Source organism: Xylocopa sonorina, chromosome 9, assembly GCF_050948175.1.
Source record: "Xylocopa sonorina isolate GNS202 chromosome 9, iyXylSono1_principal, whole genome shotgun sequence".
NCBI lineage: Eukaryota > Metazoa > Arthropoda > Insecta > Hymenoptera > Apidae > Xylocopa > Xylocopa sonorina.
The window spans coordinates 1,615,818-1,640,341 of record NC_135201.1 but is presented as its reverse complement, the minus strand read 5'-3'; the positions used below and the strand labels follow the sequence as shown (position 1 = coordinate 1,640,341).

Here is a 24,524-nt window from a genome sequence, read left to right as displayed (position 1 = left end):
CGTCTGTATGTATATAATTTTTCATTCCTAAGAACAGTACAATAAGAAAGTTTGGCTGCATATTTTCTTGACACGCTGTGCACCTTTTCGATTCGCAATGACCTACCAAACACGCTGGTAAAGTTGTTCGCTTACCTCCCGGGACGCTCTGTGTGCAGACAATACATTCTGCTTCTGTTTTTCCCAAGCGGCACAGACTGTTTACGTGCCACCAGTTACCCCTTTCCTCGCAAATTTCAGGAACTACTTTGTTTCCTTGCCTCTTTCGATTCGATGCGAATCCGAGAAATACGATAAGAAGAAAATACGCCCGCACGATTTCGCGACAGCGAATCACAAATATAGGAAAGAATGAAAAGAAAAAATGTGGAAGTAGTTTCACGTTAACAGTTTTCGATGGTAACAAACGCTACGTAAGCCTTTGAATGTTCAAGCGCAAAGTATTTCGAATAAGCAAAGGAATCCGACACGCGTCACGCCTCACAGCTGGTGAACGTGGTACGAAATACACCGCGCGCGAGGATTCCCCACTCTCTACGGTACCCTACGCACTGCGCCGCCTGGCTAGAATGCCTCTGGGACATTCTTTCGAAATATAGAATACAATATGCGAGTGCGAGACAATTACCCGCGTACGAGCATACAGAATTTTCGCTAATCTTGTTGCATATTCAAAATAGTTTTCCTCGAAAATTAAGTCTCAAACGTAATACTGTAATTTGTTGGTCTTATTGTGGGTCACAGAATTATCTACTACATTTTCTCCTAACAACTGTCGGATGTTCTATATGTATAAATAAATGAAGTAATGAATGAAAACATTTCCTTGTTCTTAAATTTCAAATTGAGAATGTAGAATGTTGCGTGTAGGAAGAGTTGGTAATTGGTACATTATTGTACGTATACGTGTGACACCAATGTCTATTGTGGGTCGCGTCATTTATATCTTTACTTATTTATTTAATTAATTAAATTTCTAACACAAAAATAGTTGAAATAAATGTTCTTAGTTTGACGAGAGTTATCTGCATGAATATCAATTCCATTAAAAAAAAAAGATAAGCGGGCTTCTGTTGCCAACCTGACAGTCACTTTAGAAAAACTTATTGAACTACAAATAATTAGCTCTTTTGTATTCTTCAAATTAAAAAAAAATTAGTCGATATCCCTAATGGTTTTGAAGAACACCACTCGTGACACTTTATTTGGTACACGTATATATATATATATATATATATATATATATATATATATATATATATATATATATATATATTAAAAATTTAAAGTATTTATATAGAAATAAGCTATTTCAGTAAAAAGCAACTTTCTATTTAACCATGTGAGAATAACATTCATGAAATTTTTTTGACTCGAAATGCCTTAATTATTTATATCTGATATAATCTGTTTTCAAGATAAAATTTATATTTTGTTGTAACGGTATTTTTCGCTTGCATGTAAATAACTTGTTGTTGATGAAACAAGATCAATAATTACACATTTTTACTTGCTATATGCAAATTTGCAGTCAGTGTTACATAGAGAAGAACATACGTATCTTTCTATTTTTCTATTTAAGAATATTTTAAACTGTTTCGTCCGACGTAACGATAAAACGTGGGGTCTTCGATGGCCCGTTTATTACACTGTTTCTTACCTCGTTTATTACGCGTCGAAAAGGTTATTTTTCAGATTAAGACATGGGTTTTAAGTAATTCCGTAAACTCTCGCGATGTTCGATACAATGGTCTTTAGAATATTTTTATTTCGACGTCCTCAATAACTATCGCATGCTGTAAACGAGGTATTTCTTAAGGATCGGTCCAATATGTACACGTAGCGGGACGGTTACTTTATCAGAATTTACATTAACCAATAATCTTCGGCAGCCGTTTCCCTCGCCAAATTTCGTAGAATGTCCACTGACGAATTTGCATGTCCTAGCTAGAGAACACACCCACCGGCGAACCTTTATAAGATCTCGTCATCCATAGGAAAGAGAGTTAAAAACATGCGAAACATCATAGGGCACATGTATCAAGTTACCGAAATATAATTTATAAGAAATACAAGTCGTTGAGGATCGTTCTCTATTACAGTTAATTCCTCAACTACACCAACGTTAAACTAAACGTTGGCAATTAATACAATCAGTATCCGCCCTCTGTATGATGGAGCGAGTAGTGGGCGAGCTCCAAACGAACGAGGCAGTCTTGTAACAATAACGAAGTCGAAACAAGTTCTTACAAACGGTCAAATTGTGAGAGGAACGTAAAAGAACACTAGCATCAATCACTGGCTTGAACACTTTCACACGGCCGGGCATAGCCAAGTAATTAAAACAAGCTGTCTAATATTTAAGTTGCCGGACAGTATCGCGAGCAACCGCGTTAGATATGGGATTTACAACCGCAGAGTGAGATCCGAAAATTCGCCTGGCGAGACGCGACATGAACTAAAACTGTGGGTAATCCTCTGTATTTATTGATTATACAGAACATATACATGAACTGGTCATATGAAGCGATGCTTCAACCTAAAATAAATAAGGCAAAAATGTAAAATCATGTTTCTTCATTCAGGATTGCATTCTGGAGAAGATTCAATATGAAAATTTAGAACGTGCGAATAAATACAGGCGGTGGCATCGAGACGTAAAAGTAGTTAACATCGAAACGTTGAAAATTTCTGAAACGTAAAATGACAATTTTTAATTTGAACTTTTAGGTTAGGATCATTAGATCGCGTGCACTATAAAATTGACACAATTTCTAGTGGCCATCATTTAAATAATTTTCACCTATTTACTAAAAATTTACACATTTTTTTACCAATTTAGCTAAAATTTAACTATTTAATTATTAAAATGGTGATAAATATTTCTAGAATACATATATATATATATATATATATATATATATATATATATATATATATATATATATATATATATATATATATATATATATATATATATATATATATATATATATATATATATATATATATATATATATATATATATATATATATATATATATATATATATATATATATATATATATATAGTGTTCTTGTTGGTCGTAAAGCGATGTAGCTATACGTAGATTATTTTCATAGCTTTCTTCATTGCTGGTTATGGCACTTGGCGCGATAGCTAATACATCATACCTGTTGCACATGTTGCGGCACTAAGGACTATTATTCGGAAAAAATTAATAGGAAAGCCGTAAAATATGGATTATCCGAAACAATAATTGAAAAACATTGCTATTATAGGCAAAGTAGACATTCTGTCTTGATACATATGTCTTACGTATTTGTTTGTTTCATAGAAGAATTAAAGTGGTCGGTCGGCCCTGCACGTTTTAGTTAAAGCACTACACAATTTGTTTCTTTTCAAAATTAAATTTTCAGTATTCTACTTTCGTGCAAAGATAAAGTTATTGAATTATTATTGAAGTTCTACTGTAGCATTGCAAAACTTGCATAGTAATCCAATGTATCAAAGATGTCAAAAGGAAATTAATAGCTAACTCCGCTTTAACTTCATGAATAAATAAATCTTACGACGCAGACGTTAGTTTTTTGAAAGTAATTCAAAAAAATTACTTTGTTTCGGATAACAACTTGTTAACCGATGTCTTCAATGACGCTGCGACAATTTCAATTGTTTGTTACTTAGTTACTGCTCAACGTGATTACTGCCACGTTTTCGTCGTTTTCATTATTTACAATTTCTGAATTGTATAGTATTGTGGATATTATTTTCGTTTCAGATTATATGATAATTAAATTTTACAGAGGACATTACTTAAATATTATATTATACAGTAAGCTCCCGTGTAATACATTATCGGACCAATTTATGCAAGTTCAAACATTTCTCTAAACTATAACCGTTAGCGCATATTGGTAGTGAGATGTGATTCAGTTTTAAATATTATTATTATTATTATTATTATTTTTTTTTTTTTTTTATTAAAAGTTAAATAAAATTATTTTCCTCTCATAATATATATATAATAATATTTTAAACTATTTAACGTGTATATGTATATTATACTATATTCTAACTATATATATAAAAACAAAACATCAGAAACTATGTGAAATGGTTTTTATCTTACGCGTTATACGGGACTGTTTATGGCGCTGTACGAGTACTAGTCGCAACTGCTTCGTCGCATTATAGGAATTCACGTTTATCATTTGTGATACGTACATTGTATTTACAATCATTTCTATCCAGCAGGTGAAAACCATCCTTAAATTTGAGGACAGAAAACATGTTTTATCTTACAAATTGTTATTGTATATTTGCAAAAATTTATCAATATAAATGTAAACCAATATGAGAAGTGTATGTATTTCGAAATTTTTAGTCTCAGCCTTTTAAAGAAAGTTTGAATCGTTAGAATAAAATTATATGCATGGGACGGGAAATTATTAAAATTAGCTCAGCGACGTAAAATTAAACTATAGATAATAATTCAAAATCAAGAAATGATCAAATTTTATAATTTAGAAAAAAATTATCAAGATTTTCAGCGTGATAACTTGTTTGACAGGGGCACTGTAAATAGTCAAATTATACAGTACATATGTACATGTCATTCATTAAAAAAATTTGTAAAGTAGAAATGCTGATATGAAGAAATGTTAAAAATTAAGGAACGCGAAAAGAAATTAGAAATTATTGGAAATTACAGGTGAACCAATATTTAAAGAAACTCTTCTAACTAAAAAAGGATATAACAAAACAGTTAACAAGCAACACTCGATATATAAAATTATTGCTTCTCTTACAACGGAGGAATATTATGTAGTTTTTAAATTACTCTCATGGGGTTAACATTTTCTTCTTGTTCCCAAATCTATATAATAGTAATTAATATAAACTTAATTTACATTTGTCTATTATATTGTCATTTAAACTTATATTATTCGTGTCATATTAACCTTTACGGTGATATGCTATATAATATTTCGTACTTGTTTCACAATTTCTCTTATAATAAATAACGACATGGCAATTTTGTGGAAATAATCTTGCGATTATACGTTCTTCACGTGTACTTGATATAAATATGAATGACATTTACGGTAGAAGTACTCATTATTATCCCTACAAAAAACTCATGTATCACGAATGACCTCACGGTATCAGCTGCGTGATCGACACGCCATGTAATCGACTAAAAGTTAAAAGAACGTGCAATATTAAATGTCGTTACTAAATCATGTCATGATAAATAATATTATTTAATCAATCACACAAAATAATACTTATTAAAGCTGTAATTATTTAAACAATTATGTACAATTTTATTTGTAATGTCTACAATGCGAAATAGTGAATTACAAGAAACTCGAGCGATATTGGTTCGCTGATTGTGTTAATGAGGAACAACGTCAAGGTTGAATTTCGTGTTAAAAAAGTTAATTCAGCGATTTCCATGATTAAAGTTTCGTTGACAAAGGTTGAGGATTTTTTAATAGACGCAGGATCGGTACTCTCTTGGTGGTTATTCCGATGTAGTGGTTGGACAAACTCCAACCACCCCTCATCTCATGGGAACTAACTATCGTGCTTGTTACGAGAACTTAATTTTAATAGAGTTATCTATATTCAGATGTAGCATGATAACCTGCCGTAAATTAGAAGCAGCCGTTGTTACTGCCACCGTATTTACTATTTTATCATTATTAGCAGTGTTAACTATCTGCTGATTAATGATAACGGTCTACTCTGAATTTTGATACCGTGATAAAGAGCGGGTGATTAATGTTCGTCTTCGTCTCTCTCCCCATCCACTGCTTTAATACTCGTTAGCATAAGAAGTGTAATTTTTTTAAATCGTGAATGAAGTAAACTTACTTAGATAACAGTAAGCGGATACAATGTAACGATAACTTAACATTATCGTTGTACGATTGTTTACAAAGACGAATAATAGAAAAATATCACTGTAATATATTTCTAACCACTTAATGTTTAAAAGATTCTCGTAATTAACACTATTATTTATTAGAAGAAAAGATGTTTGTTATTTTTAGCTTTATATACTTTCTATTTTATTGTTAAAGTGATCTTTACAACGTATATCTTGTTTTTTGATTTTGTAGTCATTATTTATTGAATTATATTTTTCACTGTTTATTTAAAAAATGCAACAGAGAAAAAGGCTATTAATTTAACTAGTACATTGATGTGAATTTCATTTCAACGAATTACAAGGTACATAAATTCAACTCTATAATTTCTTTTTCCTTTAATATTGAACACACACAGTTAACGTACAGTTGTTCTGAAACCATTCATTTTCACAACAATATTATACTTATATCATATGATAGACCAAAATACTGTATATTTCCAATTGTTAACATTTGATTAAATAATTTACAGTTTTATGAATATATGCAATTTAAATAGAAAGACAATGTTGTTATTCATTATGTTGTTAAATAAATTGAAATAATAAATTAATCGATTATATAAAAAATATTCGACATTTTTTAATCTAGAAGAAATGAAAATATTTAAAAAGCATACGTAATGACGCGCATGCTCGCGATATGAGAGGTTAGACTAACAATCTCCAAATAGTACATATCGATTAATATTAATGCTGATGGCCTTTCATTTCTTTTTCCGGAATTCTCAAATCCAACTGTGCTTTTTTATACTTTTTCATGCATATACAACAAAGTGGTCCAAAAAAGTTCAAAATTCATGAAGCGATATAATCTGTACCACAAGAGCGTGGACCTGAAATCTACGACACTTGATCCTTAATGAGTGTGAGATGCCATACATATAAAAATGTGCAGCCTGCTTTGTTGATACACGTTGGTTTAATATCTTTTAGTATTTATCGTTTTTGTCACGGATTAGTATGGGCAATTTCAAGATGAATGCTTCATGCATACACCAAACGGCATTACCGTGTTGGACTGGTCAATTCAGTACATCGATGTTAATAGAAAATGTTTGATCTATCCTAAAGCATAAATTAGGAAAACCTGTAATAATAAAAGCCGTATTTCATCGTATTCGAAAAGAATGGAAATTTCTATATTTAACACGCTGGAAGGTTGACCAAAAATATGTCTTAATTAAAAGTATATTCTTGATCTGTATAATTATAATAAAATTTATTACAAAAACAATTAACTTTTCACGCGTTTATGTTCCACACTATACATAGACAGGTTCACTAGAATTGTTGATAATATACTTATAAATCTAAAGCTACTTCTACTTTTCTTTAAATATTACAATAAACAATTCGAGTTAATCATAAAATTGTTACGCTATGCTAATTACGTATAACGCTACTACAAGCGAAATATCGTATCCTAACTCAAACAAAAGTCGAAATTAAAAATAGGTTGTGTTTGTTATGTTGACAGGTTCCCTGGGTACCTCGGTGTTTGACACGGACGTGTACCTGGTTGGTGCCAGCGGAGGTGTTTACGCTCTCCTCGCAGCTCACCTAGCGAACGTCCTTCTCAACTACAACAATATGGAGTTCGGCATAGTTCGATTAATCGGCATTTTCGTAATCGGTAAGTTTCGAATCGAATTTAAATCATAACTTAGTATCACCGTGTGCTGTACTCAACATTAATTTTAATTTTTAAAAAATGACACGTGCTAAAATACAGGGTATTTCAATAATCGTGCTACATCCAACACAAGCTAGATAATTGTACGTGCGAAAATAAATTCAAATAAGGAATTTAAGGCGGATATTTGTAAGGTGTTTCACATCACCCGTGCACTCGCCGAATTTTTCAACTCTACTTTCTCAAAAACAAAACCTGAAATGAAAATGCTTTATTGTTTTTTCTTGGGACACACTGTATATTTGACCTTTCAATTTGAAAAGAAAAGCATACGTTATTCAATAATAATTGTTGAAAATAATAATGAGTAATTGTTGAAAAATTGAAATTCAACGATAAGTATTTGGTAATATAACGAAAGAATTCTTGGAATTTCCAGCTAGCGCCGACGTGGGATTCGCAATCTACGACAGATACGCAGCCGAGCAAATGGGTCCGCCGGTTTCGTACGTGGCACATCTGACGGGCGCGCTAGCAGGTTTGACGATTGGTCTGTTGGTACTGAAGAACTTTGAGCAACGACTCCACGAGCAGCTACTTTGGTGGGTGGCTCTAGGTGTCTACGCCGCCTGCACGATCTTCGCGATCATGTACAACCTAATGCATCCGGATTACCCATGACGCGAGGTCAGCTTCGCGTATGGCCAACCGCGGAACACGTAACGCGAAGCTGACTAGCATCCAGTCAATAGCAAGAAGCGTAGGAAAAAGGAGAAAACAAAACGGAAAAGGAAATGTAAGAACGCTTTGAGGGCTAGCCGGATGATTAGCGATCAGAAGAATGATCCAAATGAATCTAGGTGAAGATGTACGATTCAATTTCGTGCCGATTGATTTAGGTTATGATGAAAGGAAAAGATGAAATAGTAATAAACGAGCCTCCATTTTCGATTCCATGACGATTGCAGTGCGACGTAGAAAGATACTATAACGAGATATTTTTGTCTAGAGATAATTCCAGTATTGCAATCGCTTTCCGACGCCTCGAGTAGGATGAAATCAACGGATCTGTGTATTACGATGAATATGTGAAACGATGGGAAGGTGACACTGAAGCACGTCTCATAAAACAGTACTAGTATTTCAAATGTTTCAAGAAGGATGTGAGAAATCGATGAAAGTGATAACGAAGAATTATATATAAGAAAGAGAGTGATATTAGAAAACTTATGAGATACAAAGATAGACTGCATACCGAACGAATATTAAAATTAAACGGACGAAATAAAATGTTGATCATGGAAAATGTGAACTCCCGTGCGTGTTACCTATCCCCACTCGAATAAACAGAAATAGAAAAAGTGGAAAGAAAAGGAAATGAAATGAAAGCGGGCGATCAGAAAACTGTACGAAATTACATCGTTTTCTTGTGAAGTGCCTCCTTTCCACTTCGGAACAACGCAAAGTCGATTCAGAAAAAGAAAAGAAACCGAAATTTCGTCGAGAGAAGGAACACGACAAAGTAGAATTAATGAAAAAGCATCGAAATGAAAGATTATTTTTGGATCCAATATGTCACGGTATATGTCGAATCTTCGTATTTTATTCGTGATTTAACGAAACGAACAAAAGCATTTTCAAAGATGAGCCAATCGGTCGCGGAGGAGAGATGAAACGCAGTATCTGCATGAATCCTAATCGAGCAGTCGTAGCCTCCCCTTGAACCGCTAGCATTTTTCTACTTTCCCGGTGAGAAACCAAAGATTCAAAATACCTCGGAGAATCCAATTTCGGGATCCAAGTATCGTTCGAAGCGCGAGAATCGCGGCAAAACGTGCGCGGACCGCGGCACCGACCCGTAAAGAGTAATGAGAAAGTAGGAACGACGCGAGAGAGGAAATGTCACTCGGTTTCGGTCCGGTTCCTGGTGTGCTTTCTCGCTTATCCGTCGCTTTTGAGCTACGAAGAAACCAAAGAGACTTCCTACCGAACTTCCATTGTTCTTTTCAATTTCACCTCTCGAAGGAGGATGGATGCGAAGAAGAGGAGAGAACGGAGATGGAGCCAAGACGTGTCGGAAGCAACGTGTCCGGATACACGGGTGAAGAAAGCAGAAGGGAAACGATCAATTGTCGTTGGCTACGGGACGGGACCGTTCCGGCAGAGGAGTCATTGGCACGATTGTCTTAGAGAATTGAACCGAACGTCGTGCAAATGGACGAACGAGGAACGAGGAGATTAAACAATCTCGCACGTCTCCTGATACTAATATTCCGCCGTCGATCGGACATTAGTTGCGACGATTTGCCTGAATCGGCGGAGACGCGTCCGAAAGAGGACGTCGCAGTCCGATCCGAGGAGAGTGAAACACGATCGCATCCACTTATCGGTGAAACGATCGACTAATCGAAAAACTAGATAAGCCGAACGAAGAACGCACGGGTTTGGCAACGAAATCCTGAATGAAGCAATCGAAAATGGTCCGCGACCACGATGCCGATTCGATGGTGTTGAACGAACGGCGTGAACGGAATTTGTTTATTTTCAGGGCATTTAAGTAATTATTAGACGGGATACAGTGTTTGCAGTGCGAACTGCGTTTTCAAACGGAGCGAAATGAACTCGTAGACTGATCGGTGGTCGAAAGTGTCAACTGTTGTTCGCGTGTTACCCGTACTCGTCGCTGCGGTTCTCGTCGCGTTCCAGTCTGTATACCACTGTAAATAATTTTGTACATAATCGAGACGTGTGCGTGTGCGCGTGCGTCTGCGTGTGCGTGTGTATGTGCGGGTGCGCGAGAACGGAGCGAACTAAGAAGCGCGCGGAATCGAAGGGGATCTTTGTTGGTCGCGCTGTCTAGTCTGATAATTGCGAAATTAAACAGTCACACGTTTAAAAAAAAGAAAACAAAAAAAGAGGTAAAAGAAAAAGAGAAACAAAGAAGAGTATTTTCAATTTAGTGTTTTACGGACTATTCGTAAAATCCGAACGCGGAAGGGTGAAAAGCGGTGTTGTAGGAGTTTAAATTCGAGGCAGCGTTTCATTAGACACGAATATAATTATAATCCCTTACACTCTCGAGCGAGGAAACGATCATTCTCCACCGAGTGGATTCGTTGATCCTGCAAAGCTCCACCTGTAATTAAAATTGCTTACAATTGGTCGTCGGGTGATTACGTTACGGTCCACTGATTGTATCCCAGACTTCTTAACTTATTTGTTACTTTAGTTTTTTTCTAACAACACGAAAACATTGTCTTCTATTTCCATCCACTCTACGAATCCACTCCATTCGTTGACCTCACCTTCGTTTTCTCTGCTCTCTTGCCTATTCCGTCTCTCACTCTTTCGTGCATGAGAAACGACTTTCGATCGATTCCGGTTTTCATTCACGATTTTCTTTTCTCTTCATTACAGTTCTTGTAATTGTTGACATTTAAAAAAAAATAGCGATCAATCGCGAATTATTTCCCTGCGGTGCGGTCTCCTTGGTTCTACAAAAACTAATCATCCGCGCAGGTTCCACGAGACAAAGAACTAAAAGGAAGATAACTGTTTTACCAAAAATGTCGATGGTGAAAAGGTGAACGAGTTTAATTCTAGAGTGATTAACGATGCTAGTCAATTAGTAGGGGCAGCAGGTAGCAAACAGCAAAGGCATCAAGACATTGCCGAAGAAAAGTTTTTTGTTTTAAAACGCAAGGAGCGATTTGAAAGTTCGCCCAACAGTCCTGAGATAGCTCGATTTTTTGACGCAAGATTTCTGACGCATTCCGTCCAAACAAATACACTCGATAAATTTAGAGATACATTGGTCGACGAAATGGTAATTTTATTTTAAGAAAAATTAGTCTTAACAGTTATTTTCTCTGCGATGATTACAATCAATTTTTGCATGTATTTCATCTTATCCAAAGATAATAATTAATTTCTGAAAGTTACGAGCGAGATAATTTTTATGTTCATACAGTATCACAAATTAATACTATTATAAATAAGTATCGTTACAAATAGTCAATTATAATATTTACGTTTCATTTATACAATTCAGTTATATACATTTAAACTCCTCCTAGTTTGCGAGTACGGACAACCAACTCGGTATAACATTAATTCTTACGTAATATTTATATTAATAACGGATAAGACGATATACTTTTGTTAGGATTTTCATCGCATTGCCTTTGTGAATTACTAATTTCCCAGATAACTTTTTACTTAAAAACAAATCAATAGATAATAAAATGTTGGATATTGTATTTGAACCACAAGTAGGAAAAAGTTACCAGATGTCACGTTTGACTGCACAGATCTACGATTACAACGCGTTGTTTCAGAAATCCTCGAGAAGAATCGAGCTACCCGATTTAGTAACAATCGAGAATATTAACTCAACTATCCTCGTGTAATCAGGACGCCAGTCCGCAACTGCCGAGTTTACGTATATTTATTTAAAAAATACCGCCTTCCCTAAATATTTGTTCCCGCGGTGACTAGAAAAATCGCGTTGGCGATAATGCAGAGTTACTCTAGCAGCATAATTAGAATATAACGGAAAGATCTGTAGAAGTCGCGTACCGGTTCTGTTCGTTGAATTATCCATATAAATTAGAAATAAAAGCGTGTTCACGTCGAAGAAGTTTCAGTATCGACGATGGTACACCGTTAGATTCTTCTCAATTCTTCCTCTCGCCCTTTTGTTCGAAGCGTAAGAAACGAAGTGACAGAAGACGTATCGAAACGGACGCGTATGATTTTCCTTGATGCCTTTTTATTTATTTATTTATTTATTTATTAATTATACTATACTTATTTATTACATTCTATTTTAATTAAATGGTGGTCGCGCCAAGCGAACGCTCGATAAAGAATGACTTATTTTTGGTATCGATGGCATCAGCGAGTGTAGACCCGATGATCCACTGAAAATCAGCTAGCCCAGCTGTCGCAGCTAGCCCATCCCAAAGCCTCCGGTTCGTTCAATTCTCGACACTTGAGCAGCTTCGAATCGCGTAGCTCAAAATTCGTTGCAACGTCGAGATTATTTATTAATTATTATTTATTTCTTATCACGGCAATGGATATTGTTTGTTTCGAATTCTACGTTCACTCGATGCAGTTCCGTTTGTTCGAACACGCGTACTCCACCTATCTACCTTTTATAGTAATAATAATAATGCAAAAACGCATTTGAGCAAAGATTGCAGTGTGGATTAATTAACAAGGAGAATCGAAAATTTTCCGTTCGAGGTAAAATTCGAAGTCCATTCGAGATTTCAAGTTGGTCCCGCGCGATAGACTGGACGTCTCCATGGGCGAACCAAACGATTGTACCTTTGAAGAACCACGTCCACTTTTCTGTACTGTCTTTTATAAGAAGATAAAGATTTAAATGGCGCGCACGTGGCGCAGCCTTGCAGCTTTGTTGTTTGTGGCACGTAGCTTATCGAGATCGTAGAACCTAACCTTTCTAAAGTGCGTTGTAATTGGGAATAAGAGAGCAAGCAGAATACAGCGAACGCAATCGTTAAAAATAATTGTTACGCGTGTAAAATGCGTTGCGAGCAAAGAGATTAATTTTCTATCAATGGATTTATTTTCGCGTCCGTGAAAATCTCCCGTGTTTCATTTAATAAAGACTGAATCCGCAATTGTATTATGTAAAAGATATCTTTCAAAGAGCGAACGATAGTCCACCTGTTGTGATTCATTTAAGGCATTTAGTTGATAAACGAGAGATAATAAACCGCGATAATACTACGCGATACTGTTTTATCGAAAAATATGCTTCGTTCGCACAAATGAAACGATCAAATGCGATTGCTAACAACGATGTTCGATAAGGAATATAATTTTTGTGTGGCCATCGCGGTTTATACTTTTCGAATAATTGGTCTAGTCGAAGAAACGATTCGTAAATGCGCGCCGCAGCTCGTAATCGAACGTGTTAGCGAAAACTCATGGAAAATCGATTGTTCTATTAAACAGTTTCCGATTTCCGACACGAGGAAAGAACGTCCTTCTTAGTTCCTTTTTCTACCGACAGATCGATGAACTTCATAATCGCGACTTTTTACCTTTGTCTGTTCGGACCAAGGCAAATTCTTTATGATATCGATCCTAATAGAAACGCGAGTAGAATTTTGAATTAAAAAAATTGTTTTCTCTTCGACGAAACTATGTGCGAGTGTTTCATGATTCTCTTGGATGAACTTGCCGGGACGAATTATTCGTTTGGTATATTCTCAATGAATATCTTTTCTTCGTTATGTTCTTTTCATTTCTACCATTTAATATGTACGGTCAGTCATAGAATGTTCACATGCCAAAGAGGCGGAGCTAGTAAAAAAACAAAAAAGTACGCCTGAAAGGTTTCTCTCCGCACGATTAATTGATCTTACCGTTGCTGGTAGTTGTTAGTTATTATTACAATTATAATTATTATAATTATTATTATTATTATTATTATTATTATTATTATTATTATTATTATTATTATTATTATTATATTATTATCATCGACTTATGTAATAAATTATTCTCATTATTATTATCATCGTTTAATAGACCTCGCCAGTGTCATTCTCGTTGAGCATGTTCGTTGACCACCTCGTTTTGTCGCATTCGTTCATTGACTTCCCGTATGTAACATTGCCGCGATCGGATTTATCAGAATGCATTGGATCCGATAAAAATGAAAGACAAAGAATCTTTTGTAAATTGTATAAAAAAAAATAGCAAAAGTTGTAAAAGCAACACAAGAAATGTGAGAAAATAAAATTTTTGTGAAGAACGAAAGGTGTAATATATCCCCTTTGAGAATCACACAATGTTATTTTAATCTTAGTCTATTCACGATTACATTAGCCGTTTATTGATATGCGTCAATTAGTTGGCATAACAAAATATCTATTTATATTTAATGTTTAGTCAGAATATCTATAAATTTGGTGAAAAATAATATTCGGGAATTAGACATCTAACAGACGCAGAGGAATCCAACGGAAGTAGAGCAATCTGAACGCCGCATTGCCCTCTATGGGCTCTTACCAAAAATACGTATAAAATGTCAACACAGAGTAAAAGGTAGGTTTCTCGTTACTATAAAATATGAAATCTAGCATACGTACTAAAAGATACATAAAGATTCTCTACTGACAGGGATTGACCTTTTTTAATAGTCGGGTATATTTCTGAAATATAAAAATTCCGCGGGCATCACCAAAGTCCCGATTAACCATTTTACGCAAATTGTACTATATACTATGTACTGTGCATTTCTATACAAATTAAAGCCGTCTGAGATCAGATGTCAACATACAAGTACTGAGAGATGTTCCGGTAGTCGTTTGCCAACATTTATAGTTACTGAGAGACCCATGTATATTTTTTCAACCCGTCCTAAAAATTCATGCCAATAGAGAATATTAAATACGATGGCAGCATATTGTTTAAAGAAATGTAATAAATGATACATTTACTTATAAAACGTTGAACTAATTATGTTACGTTTACTTTCCCAGACAACACAAGATAAGATGGTGGCGACACCATACCGGCACTGTGGCGACACTTCCGAGGAGTGTCAGCAGATCCGTAGTCATCTACGTCCGCATTCGTTAGCTAAAATGCCGGCACGCAGTGGCAACACATTCTAGTCACCAGCGTAGCACCCGTGCGAATGACACTGGGCCAGCACCAGCGTGACACGCGTGTCATCGTTCCATTCAAAAATTTTTTCTGCATTGGCGTAGGCGTTACATTTGTTAATGGGGAACCACCTGTTATTCCATACAAATTAAATACGTCAGAGTTTAGATATCCGCATACGAGTACTGACAGACATTTTGGTAGTTCTTTGCCAACATTTATAGTTACTGAGAGAGCCACATATATTTTTTCAATTCGTCAGGAAAATTCATGCCAATAGAGAGTATTAAATACGATGGCAGCATATTGTTTAAGGAAATGTAATAAATGATACATTTACTTATAAAATGTTGAACTAATTAAGTTACGTTTACTTGACTAGGGTATCACAATTTTCAGGTGAAAATATTGAACGTAATTATTTGTTTTCCTTTGGTACATATATTCTTGTGGTAAATGGTTTTATCGTTTATAAGGATTATTAAATATAAAATATACCTTTGTTACATGAATTTTTAACGATGAGTTGAAAAAAATATTTATAAAATAAGTGTATGTATTTTTACGATAAAGTAATTAACGACTTTTCTGAAAAAATCGCTGTATTAAGTTATAGTTTATAGAAAATAATAAAAAAAAGTTTTTCTATCTTTCTTTCGTGTCAGTGAATCTATTTTCGAATCGAAATAAATAAATTGCTTAGTTTAGTCATTTTTAATATTCGTTTATAATTTTTATGTAAACAGCTTCTTCATTGGTATATATTAGCCCACCCCACTGGCACGCGTGTCACTATGGTGAGCTGATAGTGTCATTGGCACACCGTGTCGGCCTTCTGCTATATCGCCGTGCTTTGATAGTGCCGTGATACGCAGTGTCGCTCCAGTGCTAGCCCTGTGCTGTTACGAGAACTGAGAGGCAGCACCGTGCTAGCACAATGCTTAGAGTTCCACCCGGTGCCATTGGCGCTACAATCGCTGGTTGTCTGGGTTACTAGTGTATCACAATTTTCAAGTGAAAATATTGAACGTAATTTTTTCTTTTCCTTTGATACATATATATCCTTGTGGTACATGGTTTTATCGTTTGTAGGAATTACTAAAAATAATATAACTCTCTCTTGCATGAATTTTTAACGATGAGTTGGAAAAAATATATATAAAATAAATGTATATATTTTTACGATAAAGTACCCAGACAACCAGCGATTGTAGCGCCAATGGCACCGGGTGGAACTCTAAGCACTGTGCTAGCACGGTGCTGCCTCTCAGTTCTCGTAACAGCACAGGGCTAGCACTGGAGCGACACTGCGTATCACGGCACTATCAAAGCACGGCGATATAGCAGAAGGCCGACACGGCGTGCCAATGACACTATCAGCTCACCATAGTGACACGCGTGCCAGTGGCGTGGGCTAATATATACCAATGAAGAAGCTGTTTGCATAAAAATTATAAACGAATATTAAAAATGACTAAACTAAGCAATTTATTTATTTTGATTCGAAAATAAATACACTGACACGAAAGAAAGATAGAAAAACTTCTTTTTATTATTTTCTATAAACTATAACTTAATACAGCGATTTTTTCAGAAAAGTCGTTAATTACTTTATCGTAAAAATACATACACTTATTTTATAAATATTTTTTTCAACTCATCGTTAAAAATTCATGTAACAAAGGTATATTTTATATTTAATAATCCTTACAAACGATAAAACCATTTACTACAAGAATATATGTACCAAAGGAAAACAAATAATTACGTTCAATATTTTCACCTGAAAATTGTGATACCCTAGTCAAGTAAACGTAACTTAATTAGTTCAACATTTTATAAGTAAATGTATCATTTATTACATTTCCTTAAACAATATGCTGCCATCGTATTTAATACTCTCTATTGGCATGAATTTTCCTGACGAATTGAAAAAATATATGTGGCTCTCTCAGTAACTATAAATGTTGGCAAAGAACTACCAAAACGTCTGTCAGTACTCGTATGCGGATATCTAAACTCTGACGTATTTAATTTGTACGGAATAACAGGTGGTTCCCCATTAACAAATGTGACGCCTACGCCAATGCAGAAAAAATGTTCGAATGGAACGATGACACGCGTGTCACGCTGGTGATGGCGCACTGTCATTCGCACGCGTGCTACGCTGGTGACTAGAACGTGCTGCCACTGCGTGCCGGCATTTTAGCTAACGAATGCGGACGTAGATGACTACGGATCTGCTGACACTCCTCGGAAGTGTCGCTACAGTGCCGGTATGGTGTCGCCACCATCTTATCTTGTGTTGTCTGGGTAATTAACGACTTTACGGAATGAATCGCCATATCGAGCTAGTTTATAGAAAATAATAAAAACAAGTTTTTATATCTTTTTTCGTGTCAGTGTATCTATCTTAGAATCAAAATAAATAAACTGCTTAGTTTAGTTATTTTTTGATATTCGTTTACAATTTTTATGGAAACAGCTTCCCCATTAATAAATGTTAACCTACGCCACTGCGACGCGTGTCACTATAGTGAGCTGATACTGTTATTGCTATGGCGATGTTGCCCCTGTGCCATATCGCGATGCTTTAAATAATGCCATGACACTAGTGTCGCCTCAATGCTAAGACTATGGCGTTACGAGAGCTGAGTAGGAGCACTGCCTTAGCACAGTTCTGCCACGGAATTCATTCCACCCGTTGCCACTGGCGTGCCAATCGCTGATTGTCTTGGTAGTTTTGTTCAACCTAGGACACACGCGTATGGTACACGTATTGCTTTCAGCCGGTACGAAAGGCGCGTATACTGCTAACCAAATTTCTTATACAATACAATTTGAAAATCGATAACGTGCCAGAGATATTTTCGTACGTGCCACCTGTGGCAGGCGTGCGATAGATTTGTCACTGCTGATGTAGGGAATATGATTTTGCATGGATGGCCGAATGTAGGGAATACGATACCATTCATATACTGTTTCCACTTTATATTTACGTTATGTCCCTGAACCGTGCTTCTGGTACGTTTGAGAATGATATTTCGAAGAAAGAGTAGTTATTTAGCGTTGCTTACAACGGTCAGATAACGGTTAGTCTCAAAGACAATTTTGTCATAGGTGGTTTCTAGATGTATATAGACGTATTTCAGTTATATAAAATAAGTATTCCTTCTTTTAAAGCAATATGTCAATTTTGTAAAATGAATAAAAAGTTGAAGTTTAATGCCCTAACAACACCAAGGTCTTCTCAATCTGGCAGTAAAAATGATGAGAGTTTATTAGCTACTACATCGAAGTACTTTAATATTACAAATGATTCGTCAAAAGAAGGTGGAAGGAAAAGACGTGCACATATAACAATAAAGTCAGAAGAAGTAAAAGATACATCCTATCCAATTGATAATGAAATAAAATGTGAAGATTCACAAAATGTAGCTGTAAAAAGAGAGAAAACACAAATAAGAGATAAATGGATGCCTTCAAATTGGGAAATTATTTTAGAAAATATTAAAGAAATGCGGAAACACCAAACAGCACCTGTGGATGAAATGGGCTGTCATAAATGTGCAGATCCAAAAGCCAGTGCTAAAGTAACTAGGTATCAATCGTTAATAGCATTAATGCTAAGCAGTCAAACTAAGGATCAAGTTACTCATGCTGCTATGCAGAGATTAAATACTTATGGTTGTACCCCAGAAACAATAATAAATACACCCGATGATGTTCTTGGGAAACTTATATATCCAGTTGGATTTTGGAAGGTAATTTTTGTCTTCGCCAGTTAATTGATTTTAATGTTTGGCTTTTACTGTTGGCTCATTAATTATTATCTTAATGTATGTGTGTTTACTGGTGGGTAAATTTTATTTTTCAGACAAAAGTAAAGTACATTAAGAAAACGTCACAAATTTTACTTGATAAATATGATGGTGACATTCCTAAAACTTTAAAAGAATTACAACAGTTACCAGGAGTTGGACCAAAAATGGCACATATATGCATGCAAATAGCATGGGGTGAGATTTCTGGTATTGGCGTAGATACTCATGTACATCGTATTTGTAATAGACTAGGATGGGTAAAAAAATCAACAAAGACACCAGAAGAAACAAGAATGGCATTAGAAGAGTGGCTACCGAAAGATCTTTGGAGTAATATAAATCATTTACTTGTTGGATTTGGACAAGAAATTTGTTTACCAAGATTTCCCAAATGCGAAGAATGTTTAAATAAAGATATATGTCATTTCAGTAAAAAAAATGGAACAAGAAAAAAGATATAATATCGTAAAATTGTTTATTACAAACTGTACTTTATTACAAACTGAGAAATTACATTTTAGTAGAAATGACGACATTTTTGAAGGTTCTTTATATATTGTTAAGAAAAGTTTAGAAACATGCTGTGTATGTATAACTTTATATTACTTTAATTTTTTGAGTACTAGTAGTTTGCACAAAACTATGAATGCATGTTGTGTTAATCCATCCTATATCTGGTGCTTCTACATCACCACCTACAGCACCATCACAAATATTTTGACAATTTATAGTTATACAAGTATTAAATGCTTCTTATGTAACTGATCTTGTTCTGATCGTTGCAAGAGACAACGTGGTTCATTTTTATCAAATATTGAATTTCATATAACATTAAATGGAATGAAAAGTCATCGAGAAGCAAAAATGAAAAATTATTTTTTGTTTTTTCTGAAAAACAATTTATTAATTATTTTTTTCATATATTTTAAATACAGAGTTGAAAGAAGCATACTAGACATTAATAATTTATTAACATTATATATATATAACATTTTATTAACATTAATAATTTATTGTACAACAAGGACTTTGATTGTTTCTCCTTTTGGCCAATTTCATTTATATTAGCCATTTTCATTTTCAATATCCATTTATCATTTATTCTATACGTTAACAAATTTGTATTGATAAAATATTTGTCACTTGGTATCTATGCAAGCTGGTTCTCAAGAATGAAATTGTCATATCTAAGAAGACTAACTCTAGTTTAGCTGTTCTGTATTAATGATTAATATCTAATTACTGTGGCACTGGCTATTGGATCTGCACACTTATGACAGCCCATTTTATCCACTGATGCTGTTTCATCTTTCCGTATTTCTTTAACATTTTCCAGAATAGTTTCCCAATTCAAGTTCAGCATGGGGCAAACGCGCTCCACGCAGCAGGAACGTGTTAATGGTTTTTAATTTATTTCTGCTCATATCATGGAACAGCGAGTTTGCCTGAAACCACCTCTCAAATTCCTGCACTTCTATTTACTACTACTATAATTCTAAATGTACGAAGATTGTATCAAAAGTAAGTTATACTATTTTTTAAAATCCACATGGTAAGCAAGCAAAGATCTCGAGTCTCAGAGAATTTTTATCCGAGTATAATGGCAGTACTGTAAAATTCCTGTGCGTCTATCTTTAACGTTCGAACAGTCACGCGCCAGCCACTATGGAGGCTTCATTTGTCTCAACTGTTGATTGTGAAGTTCGTGCTCTTATTTGCTTTTTTGTGGTAAAAATTGAATTTACGGTTGAAATTATTCGCGAATTGTGCAGTATATATGGTAAAGACGCTATGTCAAGACTGATGGTTTCTCATTGGTGTCAATCATTCATTAAAGGGAAAACAACGTTACACAATGTACAACAAGGTTGTTGAACCTTCACTTCCTGCGCCCCGAATGTTATCGACGAGGTTCGAAAGATTTTATTTAATGCATATAAACTATTTTGTTCAACATCTTTTAATTATTTTCTTAAATATAATGTGTATAATATATATATTATATTTTTCATCATATTTTACTTCCCTTGTTGTCTATCTCATATAACATTTATGTTCTCATATTTTTATAGTCATAAATATATTTATAGTATAATATTTATATTATAACACATTTATATTACAGGTTACATTATAACATATGTATTTTATATTTTTTTCGAGTTTAGATTAACTGGATGTGAAAATAAATAGGAGAGATATAGAAAGTGAGTAGCAAAATAACGAGCAAATGAGACAGAAGTTCAGGCAGGCGTTGCGAGCAACAACTTATACCGCGCTGTGCACTCCATTTTCGGCAACACTAACGTCACAGGTGCCGACAAAGAGTTTCGCTACTGCATACCACGGTACCAGCACTGTGTCGAGGCTGTTATCTGGGTTGATACAGTAATTTCCTGAATTACGTTCCCTCTTAAATAGCGTTGGTCTTATTCTACATACTGTAATATACATAACCCAGACAACCAGCGATCGGTACGCCAGTGACACCGGGTGGAACGAAGCACTGTGCTAACACGATGCTGCCACTCAGTTCTCGTAACGGCACAGGGCTAGCACTGGGGCGACACGCGTGTCACGGCACTATCAAAGCACCGCGATATAGCACAGGGGCGACACGGCAGTGGCAATGACACTATCAGCTCACCATAGCGACACGCGTGGCAGTGGCATAGGCTGATATATACTAATAGAGAAGCTGTTTCCGTAAAAATTATAAACGAATATTAAAAATGACTAAACTAAGCAATTTATTTATTTTGATTCGAAAATAGACACACTGACACGAAAGAAAGATATAAAAACTTCTTTTTATTATTTTCTATAAACTATAACTCAATACAGCAATTTTTTTCAGAAAAGTCGTTAATTACTTTATCGTAAAAATACATACACTTATTTTGCAAATATTTTTTGTAAATATTGGCAAAGAACTACCAAATCGTCTGTCAGTATTCGTATGTTGACGTCTGATCTCTGACGGCTTCAATTTGTATGGAAACGCACAGGTTCCCTATTAGCAAATGTAATCCAACGCCAACGCAAAAAAATTTTTGAATGGAACGATGACACGCGTGTCACGCTGGTGCTGGCGCAGTGTCATTCGCACGCATGTTACGCTGGTGACTAGAACGTGCTGGCACTGCGTGCCGGCATTTTAGCTAGCGAATGCGGTCACAGATGGCTACGGATCTGCTGACACCCCTCGGAAGTGTCGCCACAGTGCCGGTATGGTGTCGCCACCATCTTATCTTGTGTTGTCTGGGAATCTTATAAATTATTATTTTGTATTTCAAAAATTATTTCTGTTAACTACAATTTTCTTATTTGAGAACATTTTGATATTTACGAAAGAAGGATTTATAGGATCCTTGCAGGCCGTTTTGTTGCGATACGAAATCAAAAATTCCACATTATCCATCTATACATATGTAAGTCTTAAGCACCACGTGACCCATGTGTGATTGTGTGAACTGCGTGAAAAAGAACCAGGCAATGAAAAACAATGGGATAAAAATAGAGCTTTACGTAGTATAAAAATTGATCGTGAATGTTTTGATAAAGCTTACAAATTTATTCTATTATACTCACAGACAACACATCGACATGGTACCGGCATTGTATTGTTACTGCTGACGAGTGTCGGCACTTTCGTAATCATCTGTAGTCGGATTCGTCTGCATAAAGCGCTGTGTTGCCTGCTAACAATCAATGTCGCTCCTCGATCAATGTGTCACAAAATAAAATAACTAATACCTATTTAAAAAATTTTAATCAACAACCCAGACAACACAAGATAAGATGGTGGCGACACCATACCGGCACTGTAGCGACACTTCCGAGGAGTGTCAGCAGATCCGTAGTCATCTACGTCCGCACTTGTTAGTTCAAATGCCGGCACGCAGTGGCAGCACGTTCTAGTCACCAGCGTAGCACGCGTGCGAATGACACTGCGCCAGCACCAGCGTGACACGCGTGTCATCGTTCCATTCAAAAATTTTTCCTGCATTGGCGTAGGCGTCACATTTGTTAATGGGGAACCACCTGTTATTCCGTACAAATTAAATACGTCAGAGTTTAGATATCCGCATACGAGTACTGACAGACGTTTTGGTAGTTCTTTGCCAACATTTATAGTTACTGAGAGAGCCATATATATTTTTTCAATTCATCAGGAAAATTCATGCCAATAGAGAGTATTAAATACGATGGCAGCATATTGTTTAAGGAAATGTAATAAATGATACATTTACTTATAAAATGTTGAACCAATTAAGTTACGTTTACTTTACTAGCGTATCACAATTTTCAGGTGAAAATATTGAACGTAATTATTTGTTTTCCTTTGGTTATTGGTTATATATATACCATATTCTTGTGGTAAATGGTTTTATCGTTTGTAAGGATTATTAAATATAAAATATACCTTTGTTACATGAATTTTTAAGGATGAGTTGAAAAAAATATTTATAAAATAAGTGTATGTATTTTTACGATAAAGTAATTAACGACTTTTCTGAAAAAATCGCTGTATTAAGTTATAGTTTATAGAAAATAATAAAAAGAAGTTTTTCTATCTTTCTTTCGTGTCAGTGTATCTATTTTCGAATAGAAATAAATAAATTGCTTAGTTTAGTCATTTTTAATATTCGTTTATAATTTTTATGCAAACAGCTTCTTCATTGGTATATATTAGCCTACGCCACTGGCACGCGTGTCACTATGGTGAGCTGATAGTGTCATTGGCACGCTGTGTCGCCCCTGTGCTATATCGCCGTGCCTTGATAGTGCCATGACACGCAGTGTCGCTCCAGTGCTAGCCCTGTGCTGTTACGAGAACTGAGAGACAGCACCGTGCTAGCACAGTGCTTAGAGTTCCATCCGGTGCTATTGGCGCTACAATCGCTGGTTGTCTGGGAAATAAATTACAATTTCCGTAACGATTGGTAGAACGTCACCAGCGAACAATTATAAATAAATCATCTGTCCGAGAGGTAGTCTTCATCAAACTTAACTTGCATGGCCCAACTCAGACGATGCACGCCTCGATATTCACCCAGTAGTACAGGGGAAAAACTACGGTAACAACCCTGAACAAGGGGCTACAATCCTTCTAGTATCCATTCTTACGACAAAATGTCCTCTTCTTGGGTAAGAGAAACCAAATTAATTCCTAAAATCGTTTCGACTCGAAGTTACTCTTTCTCCTTACTTAAACTGTATTCGTCCTTCATACTTCGTTAGGCGTCGAACATGTACAACCTTACACGTACATCTTGGTGAGTGTTATACACAATATACTAAATTATTAATTTTATTTAGAATCCCGTATGGTCCCTCCTAATCCGATCGTAGCTTCGGGCACTTTCTGTGTACTAAAAGGACAGCTACACTCCCGCTTTCCCGAAAGTGTACCTTTCCGTCTCCGTTTCTATATATACAATTTCCTGACCTGTTCTTAACAGGAACTGC

The 24,524-nt window shown here is 35.3% G+C and overlaps 2 protein-coding genes across 3 annotated transcripts in view; both read left to right on the top strand.

Moving 5' to 3' along the window:
• The window catches only part of Stet (stem cell tumor), a 575,614-nt gene extending 567,130 nt beyond the window's left edge, over positions 1 to 8,484 (top strand). For both annotated transcript variants that reach the window (XM_076900839.1, XM_076900840.1), the window contains exons 9-10: positions 7,423 to 7,578; positions 8,018 to 8,484. In XM_076900839.1, the coding sequence (XP_076756954.1) occupies positions 7,423 to 7,578; positions 8,018 to 8,259 (398 nt within the window). In that variant the 3' untranslated portion in view covers positions 8,260 to 8,484. The remainder of the gene's footprint in view (positions 1 to 7,422; positions 7,579 to 8,017) is intronic.
• Positions 8,485 to 18,411: 9,927 nt separating this feature from the next.
• On the top strand, positions 18,412 to 19,575 carry Nthl1 (Nth-like DNA glycosylase 1). Its single transcript, XM_076900309.1, has 2 exons — positions 18,412 to 18,992; positions 19,106 to 19,575. Exons 1-2 carry the CDS (start codon positions 18,432 to 18,434, stop codon positions 19,511 to 19,513), a joined length of 969 nt encoding a protein of 322 aa, XP_076756424.1. The 5' UTR covers positions 18,412 to 18,431; the 3' UTR covers positions 19,514 to 19,575.
• The last annotated feature ends 4,949 nt before the right edge of the window (positions 19,576 to 24,524 follow it).

What these genes read in the sequence shown, in the direction of transcription:
- Nthl1 (XM_076900309.1), top strand. Translation starts at nt 18,432, where the DNA reads ATGAATAAAAAGTTGAAGTTTAATGCCCTAACAACACCAAGGTCTTCT. An exon ending in ATCCAGTTGGATTTTGGAAG is followed by an intron (nt 18,993 to 19,105) that starts GTAATTTTTGTC and finishes TTTATTTTTCAG; the next exon opens with ACAAAAGTAAAGTACATTAA.